The sequence below is a fragment of the Protomyctophum parallelum genome (assembly GCF_964188405.1).
Source record: "Protomyctophum parallelum genome assembly, chromosome: 13".
NCBI lineage: Eukaryota > Metazoa > Chordata > Actinopteri > Myctophiformes > Myctophidae > Protomyctophum > Protomyctophum parallelum.
In genome coordinates, this window is record NC_139708.1 from 11,051,858 (window position 1) to 11,068,140 (window position 16,283).

Consider the following 16,283-nt stretch of genomic DNA (forward strand, 5'->3'; position numbering starts at 1 on the left):
ATAATAATAATAATAGGTCTGGAGTACCGGTACTGGTACTCCAGTGTTTACAAACGTTACCAGTGTAAAGTCTCTCTCTCTCTCTCTCTCTCTCTCTCTCTCTCTCTGTACATTCTCAGAGATGGATTATAGTAACTAGAACTTCGCGGGCCTTCGGCCCGCTCATCCTAGCGCCATGCGATGTGTCGCAAATGGGAAGAAGGCAATAGTGGGAGGGCGATGCGAGTGCTGTACTGTACTCCCTCTCAGCTATGTCAGTCCTCATGTTGAAGTGTAGTTTGTGTTCTTTCATGAGAGGATAGAGTGGAGACATTTGGATGCAAGCTCTAACAATTTGGGCTCTGCTTGCTCTCTTGATAACGGGGAGTGTCTGCCTAGGGTCTCCACCTAACAGGACAGTTTTGCCACCCCAAGGTTGGTCAGAGTGCATCAGGTCCCTCAGTGTTCTTTCCACGCACTCTACATTGAAGCGGTTAACACTGAAGATCTCGTCTCAAATGATTATGCTGCTTTCTTTGATTAGCTTAGCCAGGGAGGACTCAGCTTTTATGGCACAGACGGAGTCTTCAAAGATAGGGATTGGTATTTTAAATCTTGAATGAGCTGTCCTGCCACCCTCAAGGTTCTGAGCAGCTAAGCCTGTGCTGCCAACACACAGCACAATGCCATTCTGTGCTCTAATGTTGGCTGCAATGACCTTAAATGTAAAGGTTTTGCCATAGCCTGCTGGGGAGTTGAGAATGAATTGTCTTGTGATGGTGTCCTCTTTTGGTGCATTCACTGCCTGATAAACCGCCTGGCAGAGTGCCATCTGTTCCACATTCAGTAGAGGACTAAGCAGCTGTACAATTTCTTCTTGTACCCTGTATTTGTCTTGCAGTTCCTTCCTCCTGTAGAAGATCATCCGGCAGATTTCTATCTTGCTGTACTGATCGCAAAAGTACTCTTGGCCAAGTCTCCCCGACCTCAGTAGAGTGTTGAAGGAGGTAGTTCTGGGATGTATGTGGAATCGGAAGAATTCTTGAAGGCTGACTTTTTGTGTGGTTGAAGACAAGATGCATGAACTTTCATAATGCGATTATCAATGCTGTAGCCGGCATCTCCATGTGGCAAGATTATGGGATAGGCGGTTGGATCATACATAGGATGGAGTGCTATGTGTCGTTTGTCTCTGATGAGGTGCATTAGCTGAAGTTCTGTAGAGTACAACATCCCTCGGCTGTGTTTGTTCCCCGGGTGCCAGAATAACCACATTAGTCACATCTGGATTAAGATGACGTTTGTGTGCTCCCTGTGAGCTTTTGGCCTTGAACACAATGGTGAAGTCCTCACTTGGGTTGAGGTTGAACATTTCCGCTCCGCTCTTAAAGGACCTGACTAAAGGATTAACTGTTTTCAGGGCATCCTGAATCACGGTCAAAGTGTCTTCCCTAATAACTCCATCTCCCCTTGCGTGATGAAGGCGGTTCTTAATTTCATTGTCTTGGTCATAGACAAAGATTTGTGAGTATTTGGGTTTTTGTGTGTTGTCAGGAAAGACTGCTGAGGGAATGAGGTGGTACATCTGGCCACTCATCTTGAATGGTTGTGGGCCACGTCCTCTGAAGTTCATTTTTGTGCCAGACACAGACTTAGAAGCCATAGAAACCAAGCCATTGTAATGTCTAATGTTGTCAAAGAAGTCCCTTGACTGTGGTGACGTTCTGGCAAACAGAGATGCTAGTGCAGGAGGTGGGTCCATGAATGGTTTGAGTTGAATTTGGCCATAACGGCAACAGGCACTGAATGTTTTCTTTCCAACAGGACCTTTTGACTTCTCCCAGGGGAACATGAGAGCATGGCATGAAATGCAGACCGAGTCCATCCTAGGTGTCTGTAATGGATTGCTGTGTGTAAGTTGTTTTCTGAAGTGTGTTGTCTTTTGTCTGGTCATGCGTGATTGTGGTTCTGTGAAGGTAGATAGGAGAGCATTAATGAGTTATTAGAAATGATGGGAGTTGTGAAATGTATGCATGTTAGGACATGTGTGTGTGGTCAGCAAAAGTGCAGTACAGGGGTAATGGGAGAAGATGAGTAGTTAGTTACCTGTGGCCAGAGGCGTTTCCAATGAGCGGGTGTGTGTCCTTGTGTGGTGGCTGGCCTCATGGTGCTGAGCTGTGAAGGTAGTGGTGAAATGTGAATATTGTGTAGTTAGAAGTAATGATAAACTGCAAGTGTAGGTCATCAATGGAAGAAGTGTTATTTAATGATGGTGTTGTTGCATTAAAGTGCAAGTGAGTGGAACGCTTCTGTGTGGCGTCGCGTGTATCTGCTGAAAGTGATGTGCGTTTTCTTTGATGGTCTGATGTGTGTTTCTGGGGGTGATGTGGTAGTTGTCCTGTCCTCATGGCTGGGAGCTGAGATGGTAGGGGAGAAACGTAAATTGTATGTTGTTATGAGAGCTAATGTTAACATCTGTGGTGCAATAGTTATGTAATAATGCTGCTGTTGCATTAATGCAGTCAATTTAAATATTTGTGAAGTTGGTACTACCATTTGGGTAATGATATTAGTGTGTAGTTACCTGTGGCCAGAGGCGTTACCAATGAACAGGTATGTGTCCGTGTTCGGTGCCTGTCGTCATGCTGCTGTGCTGAGATGGCAGAGGAAAAATGTAGATATTGGGTTGAGAAGTAATGATAAACTGTATGTCAGTAATGCATCCAGTTGTTGCATATGTGGTCCAAAGTTAATGTGTTATTGCTGTTGGTACAGAAATTATGTGCAATTAAATGTAATTGTAGTACATTTAATTATAACATACAATATGACTGGTAGAAGAAGAGTAGTTACATGTGGCTGGAGAAGTGAGCATTGTCAGACCGGGTTATTCTCATTCTGTGCTGCATGTCCTCCAGGCGCGCAGCTGAGAAGTGGAGATTGGTGTGATTTAGGTTTATGGTAGGCGTTTTATTGTGTGCAGATAGTGGTGTAAAATGTGTATGCAGTGTGGGTAGTTGTTTGTGTGGCAAAGTGGTATTTGTATTGAGGCATGGAAGTACAGTCTGTGTCATGGACACAATGCTGTAGGGGTGATGATCAGATAACATGCATACTGTAGGTACCTGTGGCCAGAGGCTGCTCCATGGAGCTGCTGTGACTGTGTCTCTGGCCATCTTGGGCATGGCGGCTCTGCACAGCTGAGAAGTGAGAAAGCTGTGTTAGTGGTCTGGGTTGTGTGGTTGGTGTGTGTGTATGTATTGTTTTGCTGTGTGTGTTACTATGACAGCAGAATATCAGTAGTGCATACATAATTTAACATAGATGTGTGTTTGCGCATGCACGCAGGTCGCCGGTAGTAGACTACGTCGCTGGGTACATCTTGACGTGATATCCTGACACACAGCCACCGCCACAGGAGTTGCAAAAGTTCCAAAAGCTGTACCCACTACATTAACGATCGTAGTTAGAACGGGTGCGGTTGTTAGATGTTAAAGAACAAGCAAAGTTGGCGTCCACCGGCGTTTCCACCGTGCCGCCATTGCTGCGCGTGCGCACACACACACACACACACACACACACACACACACACACACACACACACACACACACACACACACACACACACACACACAGTGAGCAGGGGGGAGGTGTCACTCTCTGTGTGTCACACGCACACACCAAGCAATGCAATGGGCTGTATAGGAATGAGAAAGCATACATTGACAAAGCTGAAGGTGCAACAATGGCATCCCCATCAAATGTCTGTTCTGTAGAAATTCTGAATGTCCATGTAATCTGTGTTTATGTGCTAAGGCTGCTCCAATTAATTGATTAGTGGTTATGGAGTTGCAGAGTGATTGGCAACTAATCATGACTAATGTAGTGATAGATTAATTGAAATGGGCCTGAATAGATCTGTGTAGGCTGCGACAATGATTTCATAGAGCGTAGTTGAGGTGAATGTTAAAATAGTTTTGAACAGGCAACTAATGTAGAGATAGATTAATTGAATGGGCCTGAATAGATCTGTGTAGGCTGCGACAATGATTTCAAAGAGCATAGTTGAGGTGAATGTTAAAATAGTTTTGAACAGGCAACTAATGTAGAGATAGATTAATTGAATGGGCCTGAATAGATCTGTGTAGGCTGCAACAATTAAAAAACGTTTTGAACAGATGTCTTAATTGAGGCAACTAATGTAGAGATAGATTAATTGAATGGGCCTGAATAGATCTGTGTAGGCTGGAACAATTAAAAAACGTTTTTAACAGATCTTAATTGAGTAACTGAACGGTCGTGCTTTGTGTAAATGGCCGTCGTGAGGTTCAAAGAGTACTGTTCCCTTTTAGATGAACATTCCACGCCACCAGTGCCATGGGGGAGGGAGGGCGCACACACACACACACACAAACACTGGGCCCAGCGTGTAGGCATACTGTAGTAAATATAGGCGACTAATAATGTGCATGGGATGGGTTCAGCGCACACTCGCAATTGCAGCTGGAGAGCGACGCAACACACACACACACACACACACACACCACGATGTATGGATAAATCACAGAGTTGGGAAATGCGCACGCAAGCACATGAAGAAGCAATGATTAAATGTGTTCAGATATGCAGCTGCTTACCTGCTTCGGTTTCGTTTGTGTGACTGGCTCGCGAATGTTTGGCGTCACGCGTGCGTTCAGAAAGTGCGGTGCGTTTGCTTTTTGGCATGATGCGTTTTTTTGGGGGGTGATGGCAGAGTATTCCAGTCCAGTTGTTGTTGGCGCCGCGGTGGCAAGCAAGAGTCGTTGTTGTTAACTTGTTTGTTGTTGGTGGAGTGGGCGAGTCTACAGACAGTGCAGAGTAGTCCACAGGTCACATCACACACAGGAGCAGTGAAAGGGGGAGGGTCCTTCGGATGGCTGGCCTCTGTGCTGGTGGAGAAGTGTGACGATTATGACGTCACAGCATCTTTGCCCGTGGGATCGTGTGGTGATGTAAAAACAATATTTGTACAGTAAATATGACACTTCCTTCGGTAAAAAGTAGCCTAGCTGGATTGTGGGAGCGTGCAGATTTTTTTTGGCATGGAGAGATGTGTGCTAATAGTGTGGCTCGGTCGGAGATAGACCGCGGATACACGGCCATGTGCTAGTGTCTATTAGGGTAGCAGGATAGTTATAACACTGTTATTACACTGTTCTCTCTCTCAATCCACCCCCCCCCCCCTCTCTCTCTCCATCTCCCCCTCCCTCTCTCTTCCTCTCCGCTTCTCCCTGTAGCTTGCCAGAGTGAGCTCAAAGCATACCTAGCATGGGAGCCCCCCCCCCTCTCTCTCTCTCAGCTGAGAGGCACTCTGTGTGTGTGTGTGTGTGTACACATCACATGGCTCTGGCTGTGCTCCGGTCACATGCGGGCAGCCACAATATTGTTTTACAGTGCTCAAGTAAATGTACAAATTACTGTACACCACAGGGATGGACCGCTGGCTCTTACAGGGCAGAAATTAAGACTCCACTACATTTCTGGGAAGAGAGAAAGTACAAATATAGTGTAAAATATCCAATCTTCTATTCGCACGTAAGTTGAGTCGCAGTAGCATTTAGCATCTATACTTTTGACTCAAGTATTGAGGTTGAGTATTCGGTCCCCCAATACAATTTACAATTTTGGCATTTAGCAGACCCTCTTAATGCAGAGTGACTTAAAATAAGCAAGAATAACACAAGGTAATACATCAAATGCTTAGAAATAATCATCTAGGATCATAAGTAAACTAATCATCCGTCAGTAGAATATCGGCTCATTGAAACTGCACACACTATAGAATGCCAGGTCAAAACCTGGCATCTGTCTACACAACATGCTATTACATATTTTAGCCTTTGCATATGCAAGGACGTCAAGGCCAGGGCAAAAGCTACACTTGCGCACGCACACACACACACACACACACACACACACACACACACACACACACACACACACACACACACACACACACACACACACACACACACACACACACACACACACAACTATCCCATTCCCTTCCCACATCACTACCTCATACTCTTTGCTTTGCAGCTTTCAAGCATACACTGGCACAGGTGGCTGTGTTGCTTGGCTGACGTGGTCGTCATCATTGGTACACTGTTGTGTAGTGGACCGCAGTGGAGATGTTAAAGGTCGTGTTGTGATTGCGTTCCGTAGACAGCATGCAGCCTCTTTCTCTGTCTTTCTATAAAAGGACCTAAAACGTACCTGAAACATTGCCCATCATAGACCATTAAGTTAATGGCAGGGTGGCGACTAGCCACAATTTGCCATTGACAGCCCATACATCCAGTCTGATTGTATTATTCAATGTCAAACTCACCAACATTGCAGCTGTATGAAAAGCTTGAATTATCCTCTTTCTATCTGCAAAGTGTTTGTTTCATAAAAATCCACTGTAGATATGTTAGGAGCTACGGTCTGTCAAGAAATTCCTTGCAGGAGATAATTTGTAAAGTGTTGGAGTTTGGAAGTGCTCCTTGGATATCACTCAACTGCCCTGCGTACTACCTGTTCTGAATTTGCACATAATGCAGGAGGCAGCAGGACTTTCTTTGCTTGCTAGTGCTTCCACTTTGCAGATAGAAAGAGGATAATTCATGTTTTTCGTACAGCTGCAATGTCTGTGTGTTTGACATCGTTTAATACAATCAGATTCAGATAGGACTTTTCTGTTTGAATGTATGTACAGTATGGACTGTCAATGGCAAATTGCGGCTAGTTGGCCGCGGTCTGCACAAGGTCTATTTTCCAATAAATATCCTACTTAATCACAACTATGTTTGCCCCACCACCCAAGCCAAAATAAACAAACTTATTCACTAATTTACTATTTTTCAATTCAAAGGAGCTGTTGAGCAAGCAAAATAAAAGTGTCCTTTCAGACACTGAGCTGCTGAATCGGACCCTAATGGCGCATATTGGAAAATCACAGACGTGCTGCGTGATTTGTTGCGACAGGCCAAAGGAAATGTGCTGATCTCACTAGCAACTAACTGTATGTGTTGCAAATGGAGCTGGGGGGCTCACAAACATAAAAGTGAGGGAGATTATTAGGCCACCGCAAACACAACATGGCGGTCATGCCTATGTTCGCTCAGCCCTATATGTTCCCTCAGTTTAGGATTAGGCTTTCATGGGGTTAGGGTTGGGTTGGGGTTCGGGATAGTTTTAGTTTTGAGGGAACATAGATCATTTACAATGTAGGCATTTAGCAGACACTCTTTATCCAGAGCGACTTACAGTAAGCAAGGTAAACACATGCATCAAATGTGTACAGGGTTTGATGTTGTCAGTTCAACATATGGAATGTCAGAACAGGTCAGCTCCATATATGGAGATCTAAGGCAGCGGGGGCAGTGTCTTGAGTGTACAGGGTTTGATGAGGGCCGGGCAATAATTTTCGCCGGCTGCTGGGTACGGCTGCACTAATAACTTTGGGGCAGGCCTGTCTAGAGTTTAAAAGGACGGGTATCAGTCAAAAGGGATACATCGAAGAGGAAGGATGGATGGGGAAGGATCAACATATGGAATGTCAGAACAGGAGAGTTGCTGGCCAATATTGATGACATCAATAGTCAACTGAGACCTGCGGTCGCAACAAAGAGCTGTTTTAGGGTTACAAAACACGTACAATTTGTCAGGTAGGTAATAAGTTTAGCTTCTTCAAGTATTTCCAGACCTCGGTGACCCGGCCCTCGTCACAGATGTCGAAATATTTGGTCCAACAACACGTCAGCCCCGGGGCGGTGACCTGCAAAACAAGCAGGGATGCTTGTCATTCCCGGACAGAGAGGATAGGGAGTAAATCTTTACCTGCTTGCGACAGATTGCTGTACTGTCTTGTGTTGTTGCACAGGCAAGCTTTTGTGGGGCTGTCTAGAGCCCGTCACGTGGTTGTTTTGGTTGTTTTGTAGCACCTTTCAACAGGGGCTTAAATAAGCTCTGTGCACGCAAGGCAGCCCTAGAGCGCCCAGGTCTGACGTCATTTCACATCCTACCTGCTTTGTGTTTTTTTCCCCACATTCTGAATTCCGACTTTTTGGGGGAATCGCGTCAAATAATAACTGTGATCCAAAAATAAACAAATGGTCCCAGCGGTTTCACTCATTATGGATATGAAGAATTGACTTGACTGCCGCTGAATTAGTTACACATTGACTGTGTCAAATATGAGTGACTCACTGTCATAAACGATACACGAGACACCACCCTGACAATATCGCAGAGATAGTTTGTTTATTTTTGGACCACAATACTTTTTAAGATGACCCAATGGTATTCTCCATGGAGAAATTACTTCTGCAAACCAGGGGATTGACGTCATGACCTCGGTAGTCTATTCTAGTCTAAGAAATTGGGCCTCTTCCTTTCTTCCTTCACAGGTGTTACCAGAGATACTAATGAAGGCTCTGTTCCAGTTAGTGTGGTTCCATTTGGTGGTTATCAAACATTGTAATTTCAAGGACTCCCAAAACTCAGGTCACAGGTCCATTTGGTTCCACGTGTACGCTCTCAGAGTTACACGAGGGTATCTGGACCACGCTTTGAGACCCACTGGTGTAGCAGGCTAACCAGAGTGTTTCCAGTGAGCCGACATGCACAGTATCAGCACCCTGACTCTGTTTGACCAGAATGGAAACGGGCCTTCATTACTATCATTTCTAACTCCCGTGATGGAGCCTATACAGGGCTTAACGTTGGTCCGAGCTCCTCTGGTGTCTTCCTCACGTTTGCTTGGCGTTGCCGCGGTGTCCCGCATCATTCTGTGACAAACTGGACCTGCCCTAACCTGGCCGAGGAACCCTGGAATTCCCCCTTTTTTTCTTATACTTTCACTCAAGAAGTGGAGGTCAAGCACGTTGTCCTCTACCGCAGGCTGTGAACCGTCTGAGAAGAAAAGAAAAGAAAAAAAGTCCCATCTGCTGATAGATGTGTCATCAGGGTATCAGGGTGAGGTGGTGGTGAACTTTGTGACTAGCTCCTATCATGAATCACAGTGGAACATACACCAAACACAGCCCCAAACCTGTGTGTTCTGTCTCTTTCTGAGAGAGAGAGAGAGAAAAGGCTATTTAAAGCTTGTTAGAGAGAACCGCCTTTGTCTTGCTTTCCCCTTCGGCTGGCCAGTATAAAGAGAAAGAACAGGCTTGTTTGTTGCTGCTGCTTGGGTCACACCCAGGGCAGAGTTCCATACATTTCCCTCGGCCCAGCCAGGATATGGCTGGCTGCACGCCACTGCTTCAGCCTCATTCTTACATCGCCATACCAGGGTGTGTGTGTGTGTGTCCAGGCCAGGCCTATCACTGTGTCACACTTATTACATAACAGTAAGCCACGGTGTAAACCTGGCAATCTTCTTTGTGTAGCTCCACAGGCCTCACAAAGTGTTGTGTCAGGTTGTTATTTTTTTTTCTTTTGAACATAATACAATGATCAGGTGGAAACATGTCCAAAATGGTTTCTGTTCAGGATTCTAATAAATAAAAAAATAGCAAAAGTACAAACTCCAGATGCGGCACGGTGACGGTGTGCTACAACTTTCAATGCTTAGTGTGATCAAGTAAGCCATCAATTTACAAAACACAAAAAGTCATCAGAATATGGAGATGAGATGTTTCTGCCCGACAGCGACGATATGTTTGGCCATATCATTTATTTTGATTATTAGCATTGTCAGTCATTTATCCATTTCTAACCCATTTCAGTATATTTCTTTTTTTTCTTTCTTTTTTTTCCAAAAAAAGTCAAACCGAAATCACCAGTCGATAGCCGATCTACAAGCTCGGTGAGCTTGTTGACATTGTTGGCCAGTCAGCTTGTAGGCCATTTCCAGCGAGTGACACACTGTTGTGTAAATTAAGCATTATTAACTTAATCCCCAGCTTCTGTCTCAGGTGTTAAATCTATATGGACGAGGCTGGCTGCAGTCCGACATAATCCGGCTCTTAAAATAGCCAGTGGTAGTACAGTATGTCGGTAAGAAAGGCTTCTCTCTCACTGAACCCAAGCCCCGGAAATACTTAGCAAACAGACACAAGTCAACCAGTAAATGATAATATGGACAGAACGGAACAAAACACAACACACTGTCCACAGTAATTACACTAATTTAAATAATAATGGATTAAAAACATACGGTCTGTACAGTACACAACACCTCACTACACACTTCAAGTAAATACAATAGACCATTGGTTCTCAAAGTGGGGGCCGGGGACCCCCAGGTGTCCTTGGTATCTTTGAGCCAACTCAAATCTTGGCTCCTGGAGGTCCCTGGCCAAAGAACAAAACATTTTCAGATGGGGGACCAAATGCATATAATTTTGGGGGTGCTTGACATGAAAAGGTCCACCGAGGCACAAAGTTACCTCAAACTAGACATTAGAGCAGGATCAGCTATTAGTGATCAGGAGTTCAAGGTGAACACTATGATTATGCTAGCGTGCAATTTGTAGAGGTTATAAGGTCTCTGTTCAGGTGTAAGGTGATCCACTGTGTGTCTTAATTGAACCCTGTAAGAAGCTTTCTGTCTATGTGTGTGCCTTACGCTACTGTTTAAATAAATGGCTTCGTGATTCATAAGTGCTGTGTTACGTTACTTACTGTATGTCCTGGAGAAAGCTCCTCCAATGCATGGCTTTCCGAAAAAATAGGCCAGCCAAATCTATGGACTTTTAATGTTTGTTTAGAGCCTAATGATTAATTCCCCGTCACCAGCCAAATGAAGTCTATTGACTTTAATGTTTGTTTAGGGCAAGTGTGATTTTCATCACAATGTAGAAATGTCCTCTGTTACCAAGTAGAAATCCTGCATTTCATTGCTGTCGGGTGGAAACCTTGTCCAAAACATATAAAAAAGAAAGACAAATTAAACTAGAAAAAGTGCCCTTCTGGGCACAGGTCTCCACCAGGTTATCCACAGATCCGTGCAGTTAGAGGTAAAAACATTTTTCGGCCAGTTATAGCGCCACCTTGAGGTTGAGTTGAAATTGTTCATGTGGCATTTTGTCCTCGGCCTAGTGGGAATGTGGGTGCACAATTTCACGGAAATCACGCGATGTGTTCATGATTTGCAGCATTTTGTTTGAAACTGAGCACTCCTGTGAACTTTGGAAGCCAATCTTAACCAATCAGGATGGAGTGTGAGAAATCTGAAAGACCGGTTTGGTTGAATGGCTCTAGAGAGACTGTGTACCAATTTACGTGATGTTTGGACAAAATCTGTAGGTGTGCTGTGCAAAAACTTGTTTTGCACAAAGCGGCCTCCTGGTGGCGCTATAACAGGCCGTTCTGGAAGGTTTGGGGCAGAGGTTCATCGTTGGCATCCAGGGAGTGTGTGTGCAAAATTTGGCATCGACCGGGTTAACGGTGGCCGAGATTAGCTGCTAACGGACACACACACACACACACACACACACACACACACACGGACGGACGGACGGACGGACGGACGGAGTGCAAAACATACTCTCTCCCCATGCCTTCGGCCTGGTGGAGACAATAATGAAAATAGTTTATCTACAATCTCTCATCATGTTGTGATGCAACGCGTTGTCGTACAACAAAGTATATAGGGCTTAAGTGGTTAAATTATATTAATTTAAGTGAAATTAGACCTTTCTTTTAGTCTGACAGTCTGATAGCGAATTAACAATCTTAACTTTTTTTTCTGAAGCGCTTTCTTTGCTTTGAGTAATGATGCATCTTCTTGTGTTTGGCGCAGATAGAAAACAGACTCTGTTCTGCAATCGTTTTTATTTCCGTTATAAGTTATAACCAGAACCACCCCTGAATGGGGATTTCCGACTTCATTCATTTGAGCTCTGTCGTGAAGCAGCCTTATATTACCGGACTGCTACTGTGGCTTTAACGCGCTTTAGATGAAAAAAAATATTATATTATTAATTATTATTATACGGTATTAAATATTATATTAAACTGAACTGCCTTAGAAATAATCACCAATAAAATGGCAGATCTACAAACTTGTGAGCTTGTAGATCTGGAGGAAACAAACGCCTGTGAAATGTATTTCACGGTACGCCACGGTTCTCTTAGCTTCTTGGAAGTCACAAAAAGAGCCATACGTCAGGACACGCTGCTTCCAGGAGCTACCTAATGCGTCTAAAGCCTCATGTTATGCTTCGTTGAAAAGGGGTGCCCCACCCAACCCTTTTTCACCAAAGCATACATGATTTCCGAGGAGCCGGATGCCACTCCATGGCAGTTGTAGCGTTGCCGGGGTGACTGCGGGGCCATGGAGGTTGGTGTCACATGACCGGAGTTGGATTTGATCAGTGGTGAAGGAAGTACGTTTCCACTACACCCCTGAACCATGCTTAACAGAAACCTCCTAAAGACCTAAACCATGCTTAACAGAAACCTCCTAAACCATGCTTAACAGAAACCTCCTAAAGACCTAAACCATGCTTAACAGAAACCTCCTGAACCATGCTTAACAGAAACCTCCTAAACCATGCTTAACAGAAACCTCCTAAACCATGCTTGACAGAAACCTCCTAAACCATGCTTAACAGAAACCTCCTAAACCATGCTTGACAGAAACCTCCTAAACCATGCTTAACAGAAACCTCCTAAACCATGCTTAACAGAAACCTCCTAAACCATGCTTAACAGAAACCTCCTAAACCATGCTTGACAGAAACCTCCTGAACCATGCTTGACAGAAACCTCCTGAACCATGCTTGACAGAAACCTCCTGAACCATGCTTGACAGAAACCTCCTGAACCATGCTTAAAATCAATGTAAAGACAGCACTGACTGGTGAGATCAACTGATGACACAAACTGCCTTGAGTCCAGATCACCGTTTCCCAACGTTTGGTCCGGGGACCCCCTGGGGACCATGGACCCTCTACGGGTCTGTAACTATGACTCTGACCCCTATGGGTCCATTTGGTTCCATTTGTACTGTCAGAGTTACATTAACATCGAGGAAAAGGTTAAGAATCACTGCATTTGTTTTTAAATCAACCACTGAACCTGCACTGGTTTCAATGCCTGTGTGTTAGTACCACCCGGTGGTTGTCTTGTGCAACTGCAACATGCCATGATTTCAGGAAAGGATTGGTTCTTCAGACTTCTTTCTGTCAAGGACCCCGAAATGTATATGCCATGGACCCCCACCTCAAAACATTTTGTGCCAAGAGAGGCCGCTCTCTTTTTCTCCCTCACTTTCTATAAAAAGAGAGAGAGAGAGAGAGAGAGAGAGAGAGAGAAAAAGATGGACCAGGACCGTCACCGTACACAAACAAAAATGGTGCATTTATATAGCGCCTTTATCCAAGGCGCTTTACAGAGATTGTGCATTACATTCAACCATTCACACACACATTCATACACCGATGGCAGCGGAAACCATGCAAGGCACCAACTAGCACATCGGGAGCAATTAGGGGTTCAGTGTCTTGCTCAAGGACACTTCGACAGTAACTCTGGGGGAGCCCGGGTTCGAACTGGCAACCTTACGGTTACCATCCAGGCACTCTACCCCTGAGCCACCACCGCACCGCATTTCACCCTTACACCAGGTTAACCCTTTTAAATCAGTACTCTCACTTTCAGGATTTTACAAAAAGCTTCAAAAATAGCAGATCGGCACAAACTCTATATCTGCTATTTTTGAATAGCCGACGTATAGCCAACATCTGTGTCAAAATGACACGGGTGTTTTCCCGGTTTTAATGGGTCAAATGCCAAAGCTACCATCCCCTGGGAACCCCCAAATGTTGCACTTGCAGGACATACAGCAAAACCATACATAATGGGTGTGTGTTGTTTTAACAAGTCGTATATAATGCACGTCTCCTTTGTCCCTTCATGTCCAGCAGCGATGCCATCGGCCTGCGACTCCCCCAGTCCCATCGACCCAGAGTCCATCCAGGTGTCGTCGGGCTACGAGCCGGACCCTGCCGACCTGGCCCTGTCCAGCGTGCCGGGCCAGGAGATGTACGACCCCAGGAAGCGCAAGTTCTCCGCCGAGGAGCTCAAACCTCAGCCCATGATCAAAAAAGCACGCAAGATCTTCATCCCTGAGGGCCTCAAGGTAAAGTAGGGCAATGGTTCCCGTGGTTCAATGGTATTTCGTGGGGATTCCCCAGGTAACAAAGAAAAACAGTAACAAAAAAAATAATAAAGAAAATCAACAACATACAGTAATAAATGTATACAGGCTACAGGGTATCGGCACATTTTTTATAATTTAGTTACCTTTAAGACATTTTCAATACCAAATTGGCCTGTAGGAAGGTCACAGGCCCGAAACGTTGCTATTTATTTAATAAAAACTCTCGTGATAGTTTGCTGGTCTCCCTCCTTAACGTCTACTGCCTTGTGGCTGGTCTCCCTCCTTAACGTTACTGCCTTGTGGCTGGTCTCCCTCCTTAACGTTACTGCCTTGTGGCTGGTCTCCCTCCTTAACGTTACTGCCTTGTGGCTGGTCTCCCTCCTTAACGTCTACTGCCTTGTGGCTGGTCTCCCTCCTTAACGTTACTGCCTTGTGGCTGGTCTCCCTCCTTAACGTTACTGCCTTGTGGCTGGTCTCCCTCCTTAACGTTACTGCCTTGTGGCTGGTCTCCCTCCTTAACGTCTACTGCCTTGTGGCTGGTCTCCCTCCTTAACGTTACTGCCTTGTGGCTGGTCTCCCTCCTTAACGTTACTGCCTTGTGGCTGGTCTCCCTCCTTAACGTTACTGCCTTGTGGCTGGTCTCCCTCCTTAACGTTACTGCCTTGTGGCTGGTCTCCCTCCATAACGTTACTGCCTTGTGGCTGGTCTCCCTCCATAACGTTACTGCCTTGTGGCTGGTCTCCCTCCTTAACGTTACTGCCTTGTGGCTGGTCTCCCTCCTTAACGTTACTGCCTTGTGGCTGGTCTCCCTCCTTAACGTCTACTGCCTTGTGGCTGGTCTCCCTCCTTAACGTTACTGCCTTGTGGCTGGTCTCCCTCCTTAACGTTACTGCCTTGTGGCTGGTCTCCCTCCTTAACCTTACTGCCTTGTGGCTGGTCTCCCTCCTTAACGTTACTGCCTTGTGGCTGGTCTCCCTCCTTAACCTTACTGCCTTGTGGCTGGTCTCCCTCCTTAACGTTACTGCCTTGTGGCTGGTCTCCCTCCTTAACGTTACTGCCTTGTGGCTGGTCTCCCTCCATAACGTTACTGCCTTGTGGCTGGTCTCCCTCCTTAACGTTACTGCCTTGTGGCTGGTCTCCCTCCTTAACGTCTACTGCCTTGTGGCTGGTCTCCCTCCTTAACGTTACTGCCTTGTGGCTGGTCTCCCTCCTTAACGTTACTGCCTTGTGGCTGGTCTCCCTCCTTAACGTTACTGCCTTGTGGCTGGTCTCCCTCCTTAACGTTACTGCCTTGTGGCTGGTCTCCCTCCATAACGTTACTGCCTTGTGGCTGGTCTCCCTCCTTAACCTTACTGCCTTGTGGCTGGTCTCCCTCCTTAACGTTACTGCCTTGTGGCTGGTCTCCCTCCTTAACGTCTACTGCCTTGTGGCTGGTCTCCCTCCTTAACGTTACTGCCTTGTGGCTGGTCTCCCTCCTTAACGTTACTGCCTTGTGGCTGGTCTCCCTCCTTAACGTTACTGCCTTGTGGCTGGTCTCCCTCCTTAACGTCTACTGCCTTGTGGCTGGTCTCCCTCCATAACGTTACTGCCTTGTGGCTGGTCTCCCTCCTTAACGTTACTGCCTTGTGGCTGGTCTCCCTCCTTAACGTCTACTGCCTTGTGGCTGGTCTCCCTCCTTAACGTTACTGCCTTGTGGCTGGTCTCCCTCCTTAACCTTACTGCCTTGTGGCTGGTCTCCCTCCTTAACGTCACTGCCTTGTGACTGGTCTCCCTCCTTAACGTTACTGCCTTGTGACTGGTCTCCCTCCTTAACGTTACTGCCTTGTGGCTGGTCTCCCTCCATAACGTTACTGCCTTGTGGCTGGTCTCCCTCCTTAACGTCTACTGCCTTGTGGCTGGTCTCCCTCCTTAACGTTACTGCCTTGTGGCTGGTCTCCCTCCATAACGTTACTGCCTTGTGGCTGGTCTCCCTCCTTAACGTTACTGCCTTGTGGCTGGTCTCCCTCCATAACGTTACTGCCTTGTGGCTGGTCTCCCTCCTTAACGTCACTGCCTTGTGACTGGTCTCCCTCCTTAACGTTACTGCCTTGTGGCTGGTCTCCCTCCTTAACGTCTACTGCCTTGTGGCTGGTCTCCCTCCTTAACGTTACTGCCTTGTGGCTGG

General features: G+C 45.9%; 1 protein-coding gene across 2 annotated transcripts in view; it reads left to right on the top strand.

The window, feature by feature from the left end:
* The window catches only part of hlfa (HLF transcription factor, PAR bZIP family member a), a 28,366-nt gene that overhangs the window by 8,125 nt on the left and 3,958 nt on the right, over window positions 1-16,283 (top strand). Inside the window, exon 3 of one of the 2 annotated variants that reach the window (XM_083780295.1) lies at window positions 13,881-14,098. In XM_083780295.1, coding sequence (XP_083636421.1) covers window positions 13,881-14,098 — 218 coding nt within the window. The remainder of the gene's footprint in view (window positions 1-13,880; window positions 14,099-16,283) is intronic. The other variant, XM_083780296.1, reaches the window with a different exon arrangement.